The 23004-nt window shown below is 43.8% G+C and overlaps 1 protein-coding gene across 13 annotated transcripts in view; it reads left to right on the plus strand.

The window, feature by feature from the left end:
• Positions 1 to 23004, plus strand: part of LOC133361693 (guanylate-binding protein 1-like) — a 123927-nt gene that overhangs the window by 15339 nt on the left and 85584 nt on the right. For 7 of the 13 annotated variants that reach the window (XM_061580684.1, XM_061580696.1, XM_061580683.1 and 4 more), the window contains exons 2-7: positions 9511 to 9568; positions 14181 to 14221; positions 15084 to 15138; positions 15611 to 15678; positions 17178 to 17204; positions 18255 to 18382. In XM_061580684.1, coding sequence (XP_061436668.1) covers positions 9511 to 9568; positions 14181 to 14221; positions 15084 to 15138; positions 15611 to 15678; positions 17178 to 17204; positions 18255 to 18382 — 377 coding nt within the window. Of the gene's footprint in view, positions 1 to 9510; positions 9569 to 14180; positions 14222 to 15083; positions 15139 to 15610; positions 15679 to 17177; positions 17205 to 18254; positions 18383 to 23004 lie in introns of those variants that run through there. The other 6 variants (XM_061580689.1, XM_061580690.1, XM_061580685.1 and 3 more) reach the window with 5 other exon arrangements.

Raw genomic sequence — 23004 nt, forward strand, 5'->3', positions numbered from 1 at the left:
GGCGAGGGAGTTAACATCTCGCAACCGTGGCGCACCTGTTGGCACGGAAAATAAACCCAAGCTTCTTCGATGCATTTTAGGCAGATGAGTAATATAGCCGTTCCATGAAATGTAAGGTGAGATTAGTTTGCTCAGCGGATGAATAGTTTTGCTATGGATTAAAATATAATTGCTAAATGTAATGAGAGGAACTGTTTGGATTGATTATTGCTGGTGATGATTTTTAATCCACATTCCATGAGTTATTGATGCAGGAGGATCAGATTGATTAACAACTCTTGTTGGCTCCTACATGGATGTAATTTCAACCAGAACTTACAACCTGCTTCAACACCGTCACCTTACCCGGCACTCGACCCAATCCAATTTCGTTAGACACGCAACCAAAATAACTAAACCCGCACATTTCTTTAATATTTCTCTCTGTGTTCTCTATTAACGTAATCCTCCCAGTATTACAAAGCTAACTGGAGGGCTAAAAATGATCAGCTGATACCCTCATGTCGTGCTCGCAGCCACCAGAAGAGTAACGAATAAAAATCAAACTTAAAGCTTTCGTGACTGCAGGAATTCATATTCTTTGGGTCTTTCGGTAAAGTCACGTAGATAGGTTCAAAGAAAATAACAAAACATCTACGACGTTTTGATCACAACACAAGCGGTCGTCATCACGAAAAGAGGGGGGATGACGACCGCTTGTGTTGCGATCGAAACGTCGTAGATTTATTTTTGTATCGGAGGCTCACGTGGTGGGCATCCACCTATGACGTATCCTTGCCAAACCACTTTAGGAGGCGCGAGGAGACTGTTGAGGAGCATGGAGAGCAATCCAGAGACACAAACCAGTTAAAGCCCCAGACAGAGATGACCTCCAAAGTCATGAGAACATTGGAATTACTCCAAACAGTGAGACGTGATGTAACTGTGGATGCATAGGTGTTGCATTTGTTGCATTGGGAACCCCCTCCAGGTGATTATTACCACTCGTCTGTCCAACCAATACATTCCTTATAAGGGAAACAAATACCAATGAATAACAATTGAACGATTACCAATCTATATAATTACAATACCCTCCCCCTCTTTGCCTCGAATCACTGCACCAGATTGAATTGAATTAAATGATGACGTCACCCTGATGCTGCTCTATTTAAGACCGGAAGCAACAGGAGAGCTTCACCATTCTTGCCCGATGAAGCTGATTGTAATTACCAGCGAAACGTCGTACTCAAATTTAAAAAATACGGTTGATTCTCTCTTCAGCACACCGGTGGGCTAAAGAAGTCAATTAATTTGTCCTTTGAAAACGTGACACATTTTTTTCTGTTTTGCCGTGTCGGGTGGTGGAGGGTTACGACGCATTTATAAATAACGCGATCTGACCCAAAAACCTATATTATGAATAATATTGGTCGCGAAAGCTTACGTGTTAAATTAATATATATTGTACCCTTTACCCTATATTTGTTTACGTGGAGGGAGAAATATGTGAATGAGGTAGATCTGTCTGCTAACTTCACGTGTTTTTTATATTCCTCACAACGGCACTAATTATTCCTTTGCGTTGTGTATTAAATATTGTTGCGTCAAACCAATTTCTCACAAAGAAGTTCCTCCCTTTAAAAATCTGGCGTTCACAAGCCAACCTTGTTCAAGCAAGGCTCGCTCTGCTGAAGAGACACTGAATGTAGAAACCCGTACAAAATGTTGCTTGTGTTGAACCAATTATCTGAAAACAATGTACTCCCAGAAGATTGTGCACAGTGACCTTCGTGCAGTATGTTTTTAATGATATTCTTAACGAGACCCCCCTGGAAAACTTTGGCCAGATACTTCCCTGCTGTTCACAGGAGAGAGATTCTGCAGTGGATATTGCAATCACTCCTGTCACCTTTTCTCTTGTATTTAGCAACAATAAGGAAATCCTTAAGTAGTATCTTGTTCAAGCCTTTCCACAATTTATGACCTTCTCCATTGCTGGAGCAGCATCAAGATGGTGATTTTCTTTTTCAAAAGCTCAGAGAAATGCTCTTTGCAATGGTCAAGAATTGTATTGATCAGTGTGGAAACAAAAACTTAACACATCTGCATACCTAAGAAAAGCTGATCCATTCATTGAGGGACCAAATATTCCTTTCATGGCCTCACACAAACCCTTCTGATCCTTAAAATCGCCCAAGACCTAAATCTCTGTTTCCTTATCGTCCAAGCAATGATTCTAGAATTATCACAATTCTTTGTGTGGGACAACCCATGATTTATTGAAGGCCAACGTCTTTGCCTGTGACCCCCTTTCCTGCATGAGTGCATTGGGTGCAGCCCTCTTCTCCTTGAGAAATCTGCCAATGGTGGTGTTTTTCTGGTCAAAACCTGTCGTGGTGTTTGCACCTTATGGTGCTAGGCACCCTCACAAACACCTCCTGTGCTGTGTATCTGAAGAACTTCCAATGATCCTCCAAATCTAAAGATGAATGCTGTGCAGCGACTTACACCAGTGCTGCTGCCATGGCTTCCTGGAACTGGGTAATTGTTGCATCAGAATCCAAATGGAAAATGTTGACTTTCGTTTTGGTAGTTTGACACAGACCTCTTTAAGTTAAGGCGGATGTAAAGGGACCTCATAGTATGCCACATAACATGCTCTGTATCCAACTCAGCTCCAAGCATCACCCTGGTTACAAAGATATCCCGGACATCTCTCTGTTAGGTGATCATGTAGTCAATCGGATGACAGTGTTTACATTGTGGATGCATCCAAGTCGTTTTTAGTCTTGTCTGGGAGGCGGAACAAACATTTGAATAATTGTAAGGTCATTTTGATAAACAGTAAGATCAGCATTTGTCTATTAGTGTGATATTTTGCCAACTCCATCCCTTCCATCTATACCTCTCCAAGTCTCCATCTCCGTATCAATCCTTGAATAGAAAGCACCCTTAATGATTATCTAGTCCTCATGAGCAGTTTTTTCCCCCGAATAACATGGGACAAATCAGAGTGAAATCTATTCTTACCTTTATCCGGATGGGTCGTGGTAAAGACATATGCACATGCAATGGTAAAAAAGCAGTCCTGCAGATGGAGCATCCGCAAAGTCTTCCTAAGGAAGGAAGGAGAGCCAAAAATCTTGAAGTTCAACTATGTCCAGGCCATAAATCCTGTATGACGTTTCAGGCTTTCATCATGTTCTGTGTCAAGCAATGTTCTCACATTCCATTTTGTGAATGTCATTATTGTTATTCTTATTCGAATTTTACCCCAACATCTCAGCCAACTTTGATGGGCTGGTTTGTGCTAAAGTTGTTTAGCTCATCTGTAAAATATGCAGTGACTCAGAACACCCTATCGAACTTAATCTCATTTACATTATTAACCAGGTAAAGTCTTACCTGACTGTGATGTTTCCATCCTACCTGCCGATGTAAGCTGTTATTTCCGACTCTGTGTGTCTCTCTCTCTATTCCTCTCTCTTAGATCTCTCACATGTCCTTTGGATTGCACTCTCATGCTCACATGTCCTTTGGATTGCACTCTCATGCTCACATGTCCTTTGGATTGCACTCTCATGCTCACATATCCTTTGGATTGCACCTCTCAGCCTCACATGCCCTTTGGATTGCACTCTCATGTTCACGTCCTTTGGATTGCACCCTCATGGTGCTAGTCTCTCATTAACACTGCTGTTGTGCGCATATGCAGGCATGATACTCTCATGCAGTGACGAAAGCGCATTCATGCTAATCTTCCTCCCTAATCCCTCTCTCCCTAATCTCCCACATTACTGACGTGCTTACGTTCGTGGATGGAATTCCTTTCCAGCTCAGACCCCACTTGCTTGCCCATCGCCACATATATAACCTTGTTGTAACTGCTCTCTCGCTGGTTCAGCAGTTCCACTGCTAGATTATATTTTTTCTGCCTGAGGACGACCGCTTGTGTTGCGATTGAAACGTCGTGATTTATTTTACTTTATACCTACGTGACTTTACCGAAAGAACTAAAGGGGAAGCAGTTGAATAATGAAGAAGCCTTCGACTTCAAAATGCACCTACCCTGGCACAAGTGCTAATGCAAGGGGCTCCACAATGTTCTCACGGCTCTTGGCATCATAGCGCGAAGTGTCGAATCTGGCCGCAGCGGAGCAGGTGAGTCTGGGCGCCCGTGGCAAAGGTGCCGATTCAGACCAGAATCGCCACTCCCGGTGCCGTCCCGACATCTTTCCTCACCCCCGGTCCCCTCCACGATCCACTGCTGTCACCTCCCCTGTAGACTCCGTTTCTTCCTCCGACGGCTCCAAGACAATATTTGATGGTCGGCCGGTCCACTCATCCCCAATCCAAGACTTTCCAATCCATTCTGCCACCCAAGTCTGTTTTCGCAAGGTTTCGTACGATTGCAGGCACCACGCGGGGCAGACGGTGGGTCATTTACTGCAGATATCTTTCTGTAGGCATCCTGAAGGGTAGCCCTCTTCTCCTCACGGATGGCCCAAAACGCTGCGAGGCCATCATCGTCCAGCCGATGGACTGGTACGCTGCTCCAAACCGGCGGGTGAAGGCACTCCAATCCACCCTCGTCACCGTAATTTTTTTAATCAAAGGCAATCTTCGTGGTTGATCGGTAGCCCCTCGCTTTGCCGCCCGAGTTGACTCCGCCTCTGCTACTTCACGCGCAGGATCCCAAATGATGGCAATCGGTCGCGTCGCCTCCCACAAAATGGCGGCCCCCGACCACGTGGTCCGCAGCGCGGGAACCCCGACCGCAGGCGGCCGCTCCACCATCCCTGTGCAACTTTGAGGCTCATCCCCGGCTATGTCAGCCCTAGAAATCACCACTCCCGTCGTCGCCACTAACTCAGCAATGGTCGAACGGAGCCGAAACACCTCCACCACCAGTTCTTGCCATTCTTCCGTTACTGGCACCGTTTTCTCTGTGCTCGCGGGTTTTGTCACCGGGACCCCAGCTATCGGGGCTGTTGGAGGGACTTATTGGTCGTCTTCCTTCTCCTTCTCTGAAGATGCTACAGGTGGGTTCTTACTCTTTCCTTTCTTCTGCATTTTACAAACCACTTCTGACATCACTGTAATGTAGCTCTCAGAGACACCGTCTTGTTATTTGATGTATATTTATTATGAATAAAGTCTGCCGACCCTCTGATAACTTAACGATTAACCGTGAGTGACTATGTGCACTTGAGTAATTTATATAACTCTATTCTGAGACAACATAGCTCTGGCCCTTCAAGACTACAAGATGCCCACTGCAGGATGATGAAGACGAACCCGTTCCAAGTTGACGACGGCGACGGCGATTCCCCACAGCAACAGCTCAGCGCCCTGGTTCACGCCAGCTCTTATTTCCCTCACGAACTGGCCTTGCCCCTATTCCCGAACTCTCGCTCACCACACTTGGCCCTGTCTGTCTCTGCACTTATTACAATTTACCACCGTGGGTCCCGTGCTTCCCCTCACGCGACTCTGTCAACGCTTGTCCCATCAATCATTCTTAGCAACCACTTAAGTCCCAAATTACCCTAACATGACCCTGTCTGTTCCCATTACATTAATTAGTAACCATGGTCCCGGGGAGCCGTACTGTCCCTACATTACCCTGCACTGTCCTTGCACTGGTAAATGTCACCGCCACTTAGTGGCGAATTCTAACTATTGTTGTATGCCTGTGTTGCTACGCGTGTGTATCGTTGTATGTGTGTATTTATGTGTATGTGTGCCTTTTCGTATATCTACGTGTATATTTGGTGTGTAACGACCTGCCTTTGGCATCTGGCAATATTGTTTCAATGAATCTTCCAGTGGGTAGTGACAACTTCAGTGGACACTCTTATATTAAACTCTGAGGCGTACTATTAAAAAAACTAGAGACCAATAACTGCAGTGAAGTGCCAGCTCAGATCTTCAAAGACCAAAAACGAGGCAATTCAGAGAGATATTTGACTTAACTCTTTTTCACGACGTGTCCACAATCATATGGTACAATATCATCTATAGAGAGCACGAACATACAGGAGTGATTACCCAGTTTGGAAAACCCCGTTTCAGGAGACATCCTCTAAAATACAATAGTTGTTTTAGTTGAATAAAATTCAAACTTATATTCTGGAAGTGGAAGATGCCTATAAAAGCCAAGACGCAGTCCCACGAACGGTGTGCTACCAGGGAGAATGGATGGGCATGACTGGGACTCCATCTTGGCTGAGGGAAATGGCTGTGTGGCTTAATCTAGCTGGAATAATTTAGCTCTGAGTTTGAATTGTTGCTCTGGAAGACTACTTGGACCCCAACCAAGGGACTGAGGGAAACGAGGTCGGATGGACTGGGACCACTTGGAACCTAAACAGAGCACTTAAGCTGCCGAATTTGAGATCTGGAGACCTTAGAGCTGACAGTATTATGACTTTGAGCTTGTCTGAAAGAGACTGGAAAACCATGTGCAACTGAGACTGCCACCTCCTCCCGTGCATTGGGTGCCATCCCAGCTTGTCGGGTGGTGTTGGATTTGTGATCACATCACAACCTCATTAGAATAATGTATTCACAGTAATTTAAACTAACACAGCATTATTATAACATTACCATTACATTTAACGAATTAACTATGACTAACCTGTATTACTACGTGAATATATACCATCATATTAACATCTAACACAATTTATGATAGTCTAACATACAATTCTACATTTATTCGAATACATTACACTTAATGTATGTTGAAATTCTTTCACACTGTATGTAGCCAACCATGCTAATTGGAGGTATTGCCTGCCACGTCTTGGTACCTGGTGGGCACATAATGATCACATGACTCCACACGTATTTAAAGCCTAGATTGGTGAAGCAGGTTGTAACTACATCATACCCAATTATATACGCTATTGATTTTCCACACACCGGTGTCCTGAATCAATATAAATTGACACATTGTTGACATGACAAATTCAATAATCGACTGTGTGTATGTATGTTGAACTTTATAAACATCGTACGTAGCCAACTGTGCTAATCGCCAGTATGCTAAGTGGAGGAAGGTTTACGACACGCATTTTACTTGTGCAATCTGACCACACAAAAAATAAATAATGAATCAGAATATAGGGGGCATCTCTAGGCACTTTCCCTCATTCCACCTTAGACGAGATATATGTTTTACATATGGCTTAAAATCCTTACCTTAGGTGGATTCAGAGACAGCATTTGAAGTTGCTGAATGTATCTTGTTGTAGCGGGAAGTAGCTGATGATGCCTTGATAATTTCTGTTGAGAACTCCTTAGGTTTAGGTTTTTTTCGGCACAGTTAAAACCCATTGGTCATTGAATGCTCATATTCTTTGGGTTTTTCGGTAAGGTCACGTAGATAGAAAATAATAAAATAATACAAATAATAATAACAATATGCCGACGTTTTGATCGCAACACAAGCGGTCGTCATCAGGAACATGGGGGGTTAGCTTCTAAAGACAACTGCTTATAAAGTTTTGAAATGGGCGTAGAACAATTGTCAGCAGCCAATGCTAATGCAAGTTGTGGGTAGCGACCGTGGCGGTGGTGGGCTTTCCATCAATCAGAGGGCTGCCAGGCAAAATTAGCATGTCAATGCAAGATTGCCGACACTTCTACACGGTGAGTGCGCCAAGGTGGTTATGTTAATGTTAATGTGTCTGCTTCACAGTGGACATTAAATATATTATTATGTCATTCAAAAGAGTAGGTCATAGTGTGCTCGTGTCATGGTCCAAATTTGAGTCCTAAATTGCTCAGTTGAGATTGCACATGGCAACATAACCCTCTTTAGAAAGAAAAACAATAAAAAAAGACTGCAGATTATTTCCTTCGATCGAAGGTGTCGATCGAGGGCTTTTATTGGAGGCATTTTATTGAGGGTTTTGATCAAAGGCGCTATCCCATCACGGGACACCAGCATGTTGCATGTTTAGTGGCATAGCATTGTAATGTAGCAGCATAGCGCTGGCTGCTGGCAGGGAAGGGGATCTGCAGCTTTCAGCATCCCTGATGTCAGCAGGCCAGGTTATACTCCAGAGGAGGATCTAGGGGAAAGGTCACAAAAGGAGCACACCAAGAACCCGCTAGTAGGTTCCAGAAAGGGGGCGTGGCCGGGGGCGGAGCCAGGCTATACTGAAAGTATAAGAAGGGCTCCTGTAGGGGACCTCATGGCTGTCATATGGAGTGGGATCCCCCCCACCCCTTCGTGCTGCTGAAGTCTTCACCATTCTTCTCCTTATTCTTTTCGTCGCCTTCACCATCCTCCTCGTCGTCATCTCCATCTTCACCATCTCGGGGCGTCACCAGTCAGGCAGCCCACCAACTTTCCTGACTGAGTAACGTCGCTGATCATAGGCTGACTTATTATAAAAGTGTTAACCCCGATGGTGCTTGTTATTAAAGAAGTGCATCTAACTCTTAGTGTCTCCGAGTTAGTCACTCCACATGTATAACAGCAACAGAAACAACAACAGCAACAATAACAGTAAGAACAAAAGCAGCAACTGCAACAATAACAGCAATAGCAACAACAGCAGCAACAATACCTTACGATGACGATGTTGCAACTTCTGCTTCTCTTGTTGGACTCTAGCTGAGCAAGCCCAATGGTTTTGTTAAGCAATGCCTCCCTCTTGAATCGGGGGCCATACCCAAAACTTATCTTGGCCTGGATCGGCAAATCAATTCTACCTCATCCAGTGCCTTACCAAAGTTGGTACATCTGGATTCAGTCCCTGTTGGACCAAGTGTTCAATGATTGCAATGGTGTCAGGTACAGGTACCTTGGTGAACAGGGAGACTACATCGAAACTGACAAGTAAATCATCTGGAGACAGTCAGATAGCCTTGATTAGAGAAACTAAGTGAGCTGAGTTAAGTGCAGCTGAAATAGTCTTGCCCGTGAAAGGAAGCAAATCAAGATTACACTACATATATTCCATCCATGCATCATCTCATCTCCCAGCTCCCGCCACCACTCTCTGCCCAACACCAGACGAAGGGGGTGAGAAAAGCCCCTCCTCCTCCTAACAAACACTTACCCCGTTACCTCATCCTCATTCAACATCATCGTAATCACCATGGAATTCAATCCTCAGTATTTAAGGTAAATAACATTATTTAATTGCTTTTTATTATGTTATTTGAAAATGTATTGTTTTATTATTTTTGCCTCTAATTTTTGTTCAGTTAAGGTATAGGCAACTTAGGCATTGCCCTAATTCCCCATATCCCAAAAGGCCTTAGGATATACAACTGTGGTTTTGGCCAAACATTTAGGGCCACAGAGCTTGCTAATTGTTGGCACCAACATTTGCAACCTGCTCACTTGAATGTGATTTATCGTGCTTTAGAATCATTATGTCCCTGATGATGAATTAAACATGTGTGCATTTCAAATTCTGAAACTTTTGAGATTACATATTCATTAATAATGCTGTATATATGTTTTGTCAACTATGCTTATTTTACCACTGCTTTGTCTCCTCACAGCAGAAGAAGTGAATCCTGTCCTGAATCGGCACAAAATGCACGCGTTTGTGACGAAGAGGTGACTCTTATCTGTCTCTAGTGGAGATATGAGGTGGCTGGGTTGGCTTAGAAATCAGTACCGAGTTGGCAAAAATGCAGTCCTTGATTTGAATTTGGGTTTCAGCAGCCCATAATTAAACGGGCTTCTGAAGTGCAATTTATGGTCTCAACCTGGCACCTGAGTATGGAGAAACAAGTTTGAACTTACATTCAGTTAAAAAATTGTAAGACTTGTCCTTACTCCAATTTTATATGGTACTAAACTACCCGGCTTCGCCCAGGACTTAGATTTTTGTCTTGGATTAATTTCATATTCCCTTATATTTCACTGAAAAACCCTGAAAAAAATTGATGCTTGTAAGAAAGAAAAAATCCGAAACAAATTAATTTAACTAAATCGGATGTTTTTCACTCAAGAAAATTCAACCTTAACCCACTTATATGTATGGTCGATTTTGGCAACTCGGGAAGGGAATGATGTGGTGAGCTGAAAATGGTCGCGTTCACTTTAGAAAATACAGACAGCATAAGCTGTGCAAATTTCATGACGCCAGATCTCAGCGTTCGAGAGTTTTTGCTGCTTCACACAAACAAACAGATGTATTTTCTGCTTTATATTTAAGATAGCCGTTGTACCCGTTCGCACGGATATGTATTGAAACTCCGAGGAGCCAATGGCCTCATCGGCCAGGAGCGAAGTGCCACCTAAAATCTCCCGGCATGCTGTTAACAGCTCTAGAACTATGGCGCGCGAAGAGCCATATGGTAGGGGTAAGTATTGCAGACCGCTTAACTCAGGTGTGTTGTGGGTTGACGCCACACACTTCATGGTAATTTCCCCCCCCCTCCCAAAATACAAAAGTCTATTTTCATGATTTTTACATTGTGTACAGTATGGAACCTACCCACATGCCAAATTTCTAGTTTGTAGCATGTTGGGAAGTATGCTAAACATTTCGAAAACACATTCACAAATTTCCCTTTTATATATCTAGAAGATAGCAGCCCGTGCCTCCTTTGGACGTGTCCGTCCAGCCAGAAAGTAAAACGTTAGTCTAATATGACAACAATTAGCGTGCATTTATGCGGGATACACGGCCGACGCGGAGGGTGGGGGGAGGGATGCGTGACATCAGCAGGCACACTGCGTAACGCTGCCGCATGCGGGTGACATCACAGATGTGACGTCACCGCTCACTTGCCATGCTATATATTATATCCATTATTCCTCCCTCCCCCCAATATAAAATTAAATTTTTTATACTTTTTACATTGTGTACAGTAAGGAAGCTACCCATATACCAAATTTCAAGTTTGTAGCATGTTTGGAAGTATGCTAACATTTCGAACAGACACACATATCCACAAATTTCCCTATTATTTATGTAGATTAATGGGCAAAAAGTTAATACGTTCCATTATAAATAAGGGATGATCAATACCACCCTTTAGATAGACATTACTCATCTTCACACACAAGTGCACTCTGATAAGCATACACACAAATCCAAAAACATGAACAAACGCCTCCACCATTAATTTTAAAATACTCTCCCTACACTCTTATAAATAATGACGCAACTATTTTTAACGGACTACTTTCGACTTCCGGTTTCATCATGAACAGTGCCCAATCGGACCTCTTCGACCCCTCCATAATATCAGCCTAATGCATGAGGTTTCAGAGAGTTTTTTTGGTTAGAAAACCCCAATTCTTGCGAGCCTTTCTTCCTGCAGAAAAGTTTTTTTTTTACTTCGGCCTGTCTCATGTAACTGAATCTTAGGCCTGTGTTTGCCTGCCTCACACTCCACATGCTCAATGGCGGAAATATCCATGGGAAATAAATCTAAGGCATCTTCTCCATTGATCTCCGCAATAAAGGAATGACATGAGACAACTCCTGGAGGGACTCGTGGGATGTTACAAGCTCTACTTGAAAAGGTCGATTAACTTTTCCAAAACACCTGGGAAGTTGGTCAGCAAACGGAGCCAAAAACCACTTTACTCCATGCTGTAACAAAACACTAAGTGGGATCAATGAGAGGATGGAGAAACAAGAGTAAGCAATGGCATCTTTTCAGATCACGTTTGAGCAACACAGAGACTTGAGCAAGGTGCATAACGACAACTCAAGGAGCTAGAGAAGACGTTTAATAAACAATATGGTAATGGCAGGGAAAGTCAACTGAAGGCCTCTGGTCTCCCAGAGGGGGTAGAAAACACCGCTTCCGAATGAACCATCTACTCTTCTCAAAAACACATACTCTCTGCACTCAAAAACCTAAAAACTCCATATCAACAACCGATACAATTGGTTGAAAGGTAAGGTTAAATGGAAGCAAACAACCCTAGACTCGTCCCCATGTTAATCCTCTTCTCCAATTGGCACGGGGCTGCAGAAGCGCTAAGTATGGAAAGAATGTCAAAGGGCAATGCCAATCAAATTTAGGGAAACAAGCTCTTCATAGTCCCTGACCCTACTTTGACTGACTCGAAGAAGAGAAACCTCCTCCCACTGCACAGAGATCTGGTGAACAGGAATGGGGTGAGCTCGCAATTGCTCTACGCAGCCAAACTTCGGATCCACATTGGAGGGAGGAGGTGGGATTTCCTAACCCGAGGTGAGGTGATGAGGTGCCGGGGGTTCCAGGAAGTGCTACTGAGACTGAGGGCAAGTGAGGGGCAACTGAAGGAGTGCTGCTTGAGGCTGCTGGTCGCTGGGTGGAGTGGATTTGGAGCACCAGTCCTGCATCTTCCGTGTTTTCACGGCTGAACGAAGCACGGAACTTTCCCTTCCCAATGAGCTCTCCACTTTCTCTTTTTAGACTGCCTCTCCTCCCATTTCTCCCCTCAATTTCTACTTTTTCCTCATCCCCTTCTTCTCGGCATAGGGCTCTCACCCGGTGATGACGGCTCCCTTATGCGCTCACCTGAGGGTACAGTGGGGCACGTGCGGTGTGCAGCTGTGAGCGATGCACGTGGTGACAGGAGATTGTGAGTTGTGACGGGAAATGGATAAGGTACGAAAAATCAAGGGAGGGTACGTAGCTTCCATGGATAGAGCAGCGCGAGTGTAGGCGCCGATGGCCAGATGTTTAAATAACTGCGCACGGATATTGCTAGGTAAACAACAAATAGGCCCCCTCCCGTTAACTAAGGCCAAATAAATTAATACATGTTTTAAGGACATCTATGAGGCCGTTTAACATCAGTCTCTCGTTAAAATAAGGTAATCGACGCTTACCTGATAAAAATTCTTCTCCGTAGCCTAGATCTTAAATGGATAGAGGACTTGGACATATCCATCGAGACACAAGAGTTAAACGAGGCCTTGGCATCATCACATTCGGGGAAGACAGCAGGTCCTGACGGATTCCCTCTGGAAATTTACAAAAATCAAATGGAACCCCTATAGTCTTCCAGTTATCGCTGACCATTAATGCAGCATTTCACTATCAATTGCCTTCCAGGCTACCTTGTACCTCGTGTCTGTTCACGAGTCCTTATCCTCTGTTTACGTTGGTGTGTTCAACCTAGAAGGTGAACACAAAATTTATCAGTCTTTTGAAATACGTGGTCAACCAGGTTTAGTGTCTAACTGTGTTGTTGGCCGACTGAGTTGCATCGCATTATATTTCTAAGCTTTGCCGAGTTCGCGTCTTCCATCTTCTTGCTGTATTTGCCTCCGTGCAGTTTGCCGTTCTCTGTGTGCTCTGTGTGTGATGTGCATCTGTGTGTTCCCTCGCTGTGTGGTTTACGACATTTTCACCTGAGGACGAACGCTTGTTTTGCGTTCGAAACTTCGTGATCTATTTTAATTTTATTCTTATTTTATTTCTACATACGTGACTTTACCGAAAGAACCAATGAGTATAGTAATTCCGGCAGTCACAAAAGCTTCAATCCTATACATTGGACGCTTTACCACGGTTTTACAAGTATGTAAGAAAATAACCATTAAACCCAAATATTCACAACCAGTGAACTTCAACTCAAGCATCCGAAAACGTCACAATTAAAACACTTTCCTCACGTTACAAATTCTGAAACACCACAATCACAAATTACAAAACACCACAATCAAGTACACAACAAGAATGGTAACATCGCCACAATATCCATGATGAAAATTTATAATTTCCAACCTCCACACAACGCTGATTGTGCTGAATTTAATTTAACTTGACTGACAAGTATTTGTTGTAGCAAAGGGATCAAGTAGAACATACAATTGTTTTAATCTCTTCCCCAATATCAAAATAACATGTTGCATGAGCCACGCAACCTCTGAGAGTGCATACTTTCAGCAACATTGGTTCAACACAAACAAACAATTGTACTAGTTTTGAAAGTGACTTATCGGTAAAGTCACGCTTGTTTGAACTTATGCTGGTGAACAGCCAAGTACTTTTAGATAATATATTATAGTCACGGGTCCTAGCTCACTACAAAAAGATATATCACATTTAACAAAATAATCACAAGTTTTGTTGTCGATAATTTAAAGTGGGATTTGAAAATACACTTTATTTTGTATATGTAGAGGCAGAAATGTGAAGGATACATATAGTCTACAGATATATGCTGTTAACTATAGGCTCCACAACGACACTAATTATTAATTATACAGGTCAGAAGGACAATCAAGCCGAAATCATACTGAAGAAGCAGGTAAACCATATGTACTTAACATATACACGCAGTGTTGTACCACACTTAGAAAATAGCTGTTTGTGATTTGTCAAATTTGCAGTGGATGGGATGAAAATAGAAAGGATTTTAACAACCCGCACTATATCAGCATGGCAAAGTACGGTCAAACAATACCCATATAACATGTAGAGACATTTGTCCAATTATTAGACGTACATATATTTTATAATGATAATTGAGTCTCAAGACTCAGAAACTGTCCTGGTCACACACGTTTGGTAGATTTAGCTATTTCTAGACTATGTAACGCTGCTCTTTAACTGGGAACCAGGGGCCCGAGTACAGAAACAGTGCATAACTCTTGCTAGGCAGGGGTTTACATAGGCTCCTAAAAGGCATCGTGCAAATTCGGGAGTATCTCCACCCGTCCCAGCCACTTTAGAAATATGGACACGCATCAGTGGTTGCAAGATCAATGGGCCCGCATAATGCGCATGCATAATGTACTTCGACTCAAGAGCGCAGAAGTTTGGTCACCACATCGAAACAGGTGGACTTCTTCACAAATATGGCTGTCGCCTGATGAAGCTGGTTGTAATTACTGGCGAAACATTGTACTCAGATTGTAAATGTTGTGGCTTGGCTCTCCAACACACCGTTGTGCTGTACTAGTGACGAAATGGCATGTTCTGTTTACGTGACAACCCTTACTAGTTGGCTGTGTTGGGTGGTGGCGGGTTTAATGACACACTTATATATTTACACGATCTAACCCAAAAAACCTCTATTATGAACCACAGTACAGTTGCACCACATGCACACTCAATAGCCATGCCACTGCAATGAAGCACTGACTTCCCCTGTGTTTTTGTTCCCACAGATGAAGAGGAATTCGCCGACGTGAGGAGCATGGTCAAGTGCTGGTCGATGAGAGTGTGTGTCACGCAGAAACAGATGTTGAATGTGTGTTCGATGGGAATTAACAAAAACATCACAGCGGGTGCACCCTCAGGAGTCGTTTCACTCTGAGAACCGATTTACCAGCGGTTACCAGGCACATGGTCTTGTACAGCCCTTTTGTCAATCCAACACTGGATGAGGGCCTCCACTGGCGTGCAGGTCATAGGTGTTAATTGACCATACTTCACCAATCCAGCCATTGCCGACTCTGAAGGCAGTGAGCACACAGATGCACGATCATTGAAATACTTATCAGGGTAATGGATTCGATGTAACAACACGCACACAGTGTTTTTTTGCTCTTAAACATCTTCATATGAAGGCCAATGATTCAGCTTCACTACACTAAGCTGGGTGTTGCTGTGTTGCTATGTAAAGAGAGACAGCCGTTTGATAGTCTTCTTTAAATATATTTTGTGTTGTGTACTTTTTATATTTGTAACACAGAGATGGGCAATTTGAGCAGAAGCAACCAAAGGCCAGGTCTGCGCTTCCCAAACCCCTGCAGACTAGAGGTTGGTTCAAATCAAACATATTCCTGTGATAGGTCCTGCACTGCAGTGGTGTTAGGTGTGGGTGACTTGGAAATAGCCCAGTGTATACACTGTTATGCAGCCATTTGGGGTGGTCCTTAGCTCTGTACAAGTCTGGCAGCTTGAGCAGTGATTGTAAAGTTTTGGGACCCCATAGACATGGACATTACGCATTGGGTGACGTTTCTAGTGTCGTACATAGCGACAGATCTTTTCGGTGCTCTCGCTGGGGCAATGTTATAAAAAAAGACTCCCGCTTTGCAGTCCACATTAAACCATTGTGGAGAGTTACATTTCCCTCAAGTCCTGAAATTTGTAATATAGGTTGCCATGCCAACTACAATAAAACAAAACAATAGCTTACATTTCTAACGTTTCTATAACGTAACAGATGTCTCAGAGCACGGTTATAACAAGTATAACCCGTAAAAACAAAGTTTTTCACTATAAATCCTTTATATGCGTGGCGGCTAGAGTCCTCTCGTCCTCTGGCTTGAGATGGCTGCCACCTATGGGTCAGATGATTGCATGGCAGCATTAAGCAATTGGTAATTAAATATAATATTTTTTGTACTAAAAAGTGTAAAATTATGGAAAAATTTTTTCACGAACATTCATTGTCACGCACAACGAGTCTGCGTGGAAAATGTCAGCTCGATTGTATCACGGGAAGTGGGTTAAAAAACGACCGAAAGATTTGCACGGTCCTAAGCAAGCAAGCAAGTGAACTTAATATAAAGGATTTAAAAAGGAGGAAAATGTCAGGGAATGGGAGGGACCAAGCAAGAGAAGGATAATCAAAATGCAATTGAGTGGGTCTAAAGTCACAACGGTTTAAAGATTAAGTTTTGAGGAGCGACCTGAAAGCTGAGAGAGAGGAAACCGTATGGAGTTTCCTGGGGATGCAGTTATAAAGAGTGGGAGGACATTGACCAGGATAATAATAATGATATCATTAACAATAATGATGGGGAAGTGAGGGGTTTGGAGGCATTGGTCCTGTTTAAGTAGACCTCCGTGCTGGTCCCGGGTAGGCTGAGCAAGCACCCTGTGGGCCTGGCACCTGCCCTCAGAGACACTCCAAAGGTGGTCAGTGATAGAGATAACGCCATCGGTAGGGGTTAGGGATAGGGTTGGGTGGGTGCCACGTACCTGCCCACTTCTAGTGTGGTGCCTGGTTACCTTTTTTGCACTGCACACCTGAGCCACACAATTACTGTGCCGAGTCAGCCGGTCACGACGATGTTTTTTTTCCCCGGCAAAAAGCAAGCCAAGGTTGCTGAAGTCACTGTTTTTGTCCTGGGAACACTGGCAGATTTCCCAGGATAGCTACCTAGAAAAACTTAAACAGGTGGCAGCCCTAGCTCTGCCATATGCACCAGTGTGTGCTGTGCAAGAGGTATTGTAAGTGTGTTGGGTGTATGTTTGTAATATATATGATTGTTTATGGATAACTCTGGTTTGTTTTATTCGCTTAACAGAAATTGGTGTTTCTAGCACAATGTCAGGTAACACAAACTACATGCATGTCATGCATATATGGCATGTATAATACGACTCTTACTCAAGTTACACCATGTGCTTTGAAACCAGAATGTTCCCACCACGTGTGTGTTTGTGTACTACTTTTTCCCGTGTTATTTATTTGAATAACACAAAATTATTTCTAACGTGGAGAATATGAGTAACAAAACACACAAGCAGACAACGTATTCTTCCTCTATCTGTCCTGGCACATAAAACAAGTATTTAAAGACAACCCATTGGTCCCACGGCTTTCTGGGAGTACATCATGTGATTATATATATATCGTCCGTTCATTTGTTAGTTTTTCAATCCGCTTGTCCTGGTGAGGGTCACAGGGGCAGCATGATGAGTAGGGCAGTCCAGACCTCCCTTTCCCTGGCGACAGACTCTAGCTCTTCCTGGAGAATTCCCAGACATTCTGAGGCCAGGCGAGCAAAATAGTCCCGCCAGCGTTTCCTGGGTCGGCCCCGGGATCTTCGCCCAGTGTATATCATGAATATTTAGGAAATGTATTTATTTATTTCAGTATATTTTCTTTAACAAGTATAATTGGCCATTGATGGATGACAAACAATGAGCACTTTACAATGATAAAGAGGGCTGAGAAGTCGGCAATGTGTCACCACATGTTTAAACAAGGACACAATTATAACAACAAAAGTGTATGCATAATTGATTTTATCCCTGTGCATATAGGCAGAAGGTTCCTGACGTCACGGTACAGTTATACATCACTTGGGCTTAGGAGGGGAAACACTATTGGGCAACCACAGGAGGAAGGCGGATTCTAAAAACTTAGAGGGAAGGACCAGATGGGGAATACATCTGTGATACTTAAACCGGGTCACAAGTGAAGAAGACAGAACATCCAGGAGACACGAGGTTGTGGGACCAAACATCCACTTAGAGTTTGCAACGAGGAACTTCTTGTCCTGTCACTGGACACATCCTGTGAGTGCACCCGAGGTAGTAGAGCTCACATATTGTACGTTATACACAAGATGACTCGTTTATTTGTCTGGCTTCCTCAGGTTTCTCACTGGGTAACACAGTGCAGTCCCACACCAAGGGCATCTGGATCTGGCCAGTCCGTCACCCCCGCGACGAGAGGAAATGTCTGCTGCTGCTGGACACAGAGGGGCTAGGCGATGTGGAGAAGGTGAGGGGCTGTTGTGCTTATACCCTGAAAACAAAACATTTGGTGTTAAGAAGGATTAATTGTCTCAATAAAATTATGTGTTTCCATAATAAGCACAATGATAATGAGGGAAATTATAATTAATTCGTTAATGGGAATCCTGATTCAGCTGTGGAGAAGGTACATTCTTGATTTTAAGCTTTCGTGACTGCAGGAATCCATACTCTTTGGTTATTTTGGTAAAGTCACGTAGGTAGAAAAAATAATAGATCACGACGTTTCGATCGCAACACAAGCGATCGTTATCAGGTGGGACAACCACTGCAAGAAAAAGCTGCTGAAGTAGGCGAGAGATCTGCCGTTGCACGAGGTTATATATGCCTCGGCAGTAGGGGAGCACAGATAAGGGGGAGGGGGGGAAGGAGGCGGGGCAGAAAGTGGACCCCGCAGCAGCACCCGGGTCACTGGAGTAAAAGTGGACCACCACGGCAGCACTGGAGAGATTGGCTGCAGGAGGGGGGGGGGGGGGGGGGGGGGGGGAGAGAAAGACAGAGTCGGAAATAACAGCTGACATGGGCAGGTAGCATGGAAACATCACAGTCAGTTAAGACTTTACCTGGTTAATAACGTCCTTCCAATGATTGCTCAGTTTGTACCCATCTTCTCGGTTGAAGTTGTGTCTGTGTTTATATATCTGGATGGCTTCATGAACAAATCTCTGATAATAGCCTGGTGGGTTTGCAGAGTACCTTCGTCTTGGAAAAGTCAATTTCGTGTGAGACCACTGCGTTAAAACAATGATCAGCAACGGCAGATCTGCCTTGTGTTCGTGAATGCGGTCCGAGACATGTCGTTTCGTTTCCCCAATGTAACTGCTGCCGCAGCCACAACTCAGTTTGTAGACACCTGGGTATTGCATATCAGGAATCACATCCTTTACAGATGGGATCAAATCACGGATTTTGTGTACTGTGTTGAAACGAACCTAGAGCTTGTATTTGTTTAAGATTTTGAAAATATTTTTGGAAACACCTGCTATGTATGGCAAAGTGATGGTATTGGTTGGATCCTCAGGTGTTTTCTCCCCATGGCTGGGGAGACAGCTTTGCGGATTGTATGGTCAGATTATCCGTTCATCCTGATGGCATGGTGTACGTGCTCCAGCTCACTGGCTAGGTGATGCTGGTCGGAGATACAACAGGCCCAATGGTGTAGTGTTTTGATGAGGGAATTCTTCTGGGCTGGATGGTATTTGAAGTCAGGCTTTATATAGGCATCCGTGTGGGTGGCTTTCCTGTAGACAGAATGTCCCAACAAGCCATCAGGTCTCTTCTCGATCAAACATCCAGGAATGGTAGCTTGCCATCCGTTTCCACTTCCATAGTGAATTTGATAGATGGGTGTATGGAATTGATGTGGTTGAGAAATTGGTTCAGTGCTGGCAGGCCATGTGGCCAGATGACGAACGTGTCATCTCCGTATCTCTTCCACAAGGAAGGACGTAGGGTGGATGTCTGGATGGCATCTGTCTCAAATTTCTCCATGAAAACATTCGCTACCACTGGCGATAAGGAAAAACCCAAAAGGGGTACCATCATTTTTTTCGTAGAATGTACCATTCCAGGTGAAGTAAGCGTTGGTAAGGCAGTGTCTTACCAAAGTTGTGACATCTGGATTCAGTCTCTGCTGGACCAAGTCTTCAATAATTGCAATGGTATCAGGTACAGGTACCTTGGTTAACAGGGAGACTACATCGAAACTGACAAGTAAATCATCTGGAGACAGTGAGATGTCCTTGATTAGAGAAACCAAGTACAGCTGAGGTGGTCTTGCCCTTGAAAGGAAGCAGGGTCTCAGACAGAAATCGGGCCAGTTTGTAGGTGGGTGAGGTAATGGTGGAGATGATAGGACAGAGCGGGGTACTGTTGTATATATTGGGTCTTGAAAATGTAATAAAAATAATAGATATTAAATGAAAGTATAAATGTGTAATTATGCTAATTCATGTATTTTTGTAATTATGCGAACTATTTATGCTAATTGGGATGTGTTATTGTATTAATTTATGCAAGTGTTTGCAATCATGCTAATCAGGCTCTGCCTCATTGTCTCGGGTTGTATTCTCAATCGGGATAATACAATGAATTGTATGAAGTTATGCAAGTGTGATGTACAGTAATAATGCTGATTAAGCTCGGCTTCATTGTCTAGGGTTGTATTATCAATCGGGATAATACAATGATTCTCGCTTCAACTTTTACTGATTATGTCTTAGTGTGTTTATGTCAGATCTCAATATTCAGATCTCTCCACAGGATACAGTTCTTTTAATGAAGATTATTATGCATGAACTTAGGAAGGCACCGAGCAGACTCTTCTGTGTTAAGCAACTTTAATCTCTAAACAAAAAAACATGACACTCTAATGAGCGAACACTTATGCTAGGAATTGTCAACACAGTACTCCTCGAGATGCCCTACTCATTGATTCGTACATTTAACCCTCAATGATTACGTTTGTTAAATTGGGTAACAGAGCAATCGGTTAATTCCTCAGAGTAAAGCGAACATACACGGCGATGGGAAAAAGTCCTTAAAATTCAATGTGACAATATCCATACAAACAGCAATAAAGAAACATTTCCGGAAAGCAAAAGTAGACCTCAATGAATTCATTGGTAAGATTATGCAATTAACGAAATGTCTTGGAACAATGGTGTGCGGCAGTGTGCCTGCTTGTCTAGCAAATGCTATCAATTGGCGAAGGTTTCAGTAAATTCGCGGGCAAAATTCTGTGATTTAAAGAAAGATCCTCTTGGTTCTTTCGGTAAAGTCACGTAGAAGGGAAGTAATAAAATAATAAAAATAAAACATAATAAAACAATTCTCACGACGTTTCGGCCACAACGCAAGCAGCCGTCCTCAGGTGAAAACCAGGTCCAAATCGAAATTTAAAGAAATATTTCAACACAATAGTATCCCTGTGAATGTGTAGATTCGTAAATGTTTAGTTTCATCAGTGAATTCATTGGTACAGTTAAGCTGTTAACAACAATAATGACTAAAATACTTCTAAACGACCGTTTCTACGTAACTCAATAGGCAGCAATGCTTTTCATGATCAGCTAACAGTTGATGCACTACCTCAGGATGGCCCTGTTCGAAACACAAGGAGAACTTTTGGAGTAATCTTATTAGTCCCGATATGTGCATTATGTGTGTGTTGGTGTATTGTCTCCTTGCTCAACTCTTTGCGTTAAGCAGACGCCGTGGAAGGGCGTTTCTTGTCCCAAAAATGCCTTGTTTCCCTGCTGGGCGATGAATCGTGGGTGTGTGAGTATGGGCGTGTCATACACACGGCTCTCTCTCTCTCTTAGCGGCAGACCTATCTGCTGCTGGATCAGCTGAGTCGGCACGATGCTTGTCTTTGAAGGTGCCCGATTGCGCTCGCAGCTCGTCCCCAGGTCGCCGGGGCTAGCAATCTTGCTCGGTGGCGCTGGTTGCGCGCACTCTCTCCTGCTCCGTGCTCTGGCAATGCACGATTGCGCTAGCAGCTTGTCCTCTGCTGCTGGTCCTGTGCGATGCTCGCTTGGTCGATGCTTGGCGCTGTCCGCCCTTACTTCAGAGCTGCGCTGGCTCAGGCTTCTTCCACTGCTATGTTCTCTCACCTTTGGCGGGCAGTTGCCAGCTTCGCGCTGGTATTTAGTGGTGCCTCTCCCACCCTTCCTTCAGGGCTTCGCCTTGTCGTTGCTCAACTTCCATGCTCTCCGCCCTTTCTCCAAGAGGGCTCCTGCTGTGAGCTGCTCGTCGCTGGCTGGGTCACTCACTCTTAAAACTTGTAAATTGTATTCGCACACCTGTTACACAACTCTGATAACTGAGTGCAATACAACTGACCGCAATCCTTGACTCTGCAAGCGACTCGAGACATCAGGATAAATGTAGAATACAACTTTCAGTGATACTCTGTCGGTCCATGCCGAACTCAGCACCTAGCAACACCTTGCCCCTCTTCTCTGCGAGACACGACACCCATGGTTGATCTCGAGCCCATGCCCTGGAGCCTGCCGCTCACAGTACTAAGTTGCATGATCTGTGTCCTTGCGAGAGAGAAGAAAAACCAGATGCCCTTTGTCTCGTTCTCCTCCCATGGCTACAGCCGCCTGGTTGCCCTCCCCCCCACCTTTGACTGGCTGCTTTCAATCACCATCTTCTTGGTTCTTTCGGTAAAATCACGTAGAAGGGAAGTAATAAAATAATAAAAATAAAACATAATAAAATAATTCTCACGACGTTTCGGCCACAACGCAAGCAGCCGTCCTCAGGTGAAGAACAGGTCTGTCGGGGAGACAGTGTCTGAATGAATGTTAATAGTATGTAGCTGCAGTAACTACAGCTACATACTATTAACATTCCTTCCCTTTATTAATGTTACCCCTATCCCCTCCCTTTGATGCTGCTAATCCTGCATAATGCACGGGCAAAATATGACTTTGAAACCTCCCGCACACCTCCTACGCATTTCACAAGTAGTACTAATCACATACCTGCATTTCCCATAAATATGCTAAATTCCTCTTGATATGCAATTATCTTGTCAAGGCGCCCTTTCCCCCTTCCAACCCAGCTTAAATATACGCTCCA

The sequence above is a fragment of the Lethenteron reissneri genome, unplaced genomic scaffold (genome assembly GCF_015708825.2).
Source record: "Lethenteron reissneri isolate LAM-NWPU_2019-01 unplaced genomic scaffold, ASM1570882v1 scaffold_120, whole genome shotgun sequence".
In the NCBI taxonomy this organism is placed as follows: Eukaryota; Metazoa; Chordata; class Hyperoartia; order Petromyzontiformes; family Petromyzontidae; genus Lethenteron; species Lethenteron reissneri.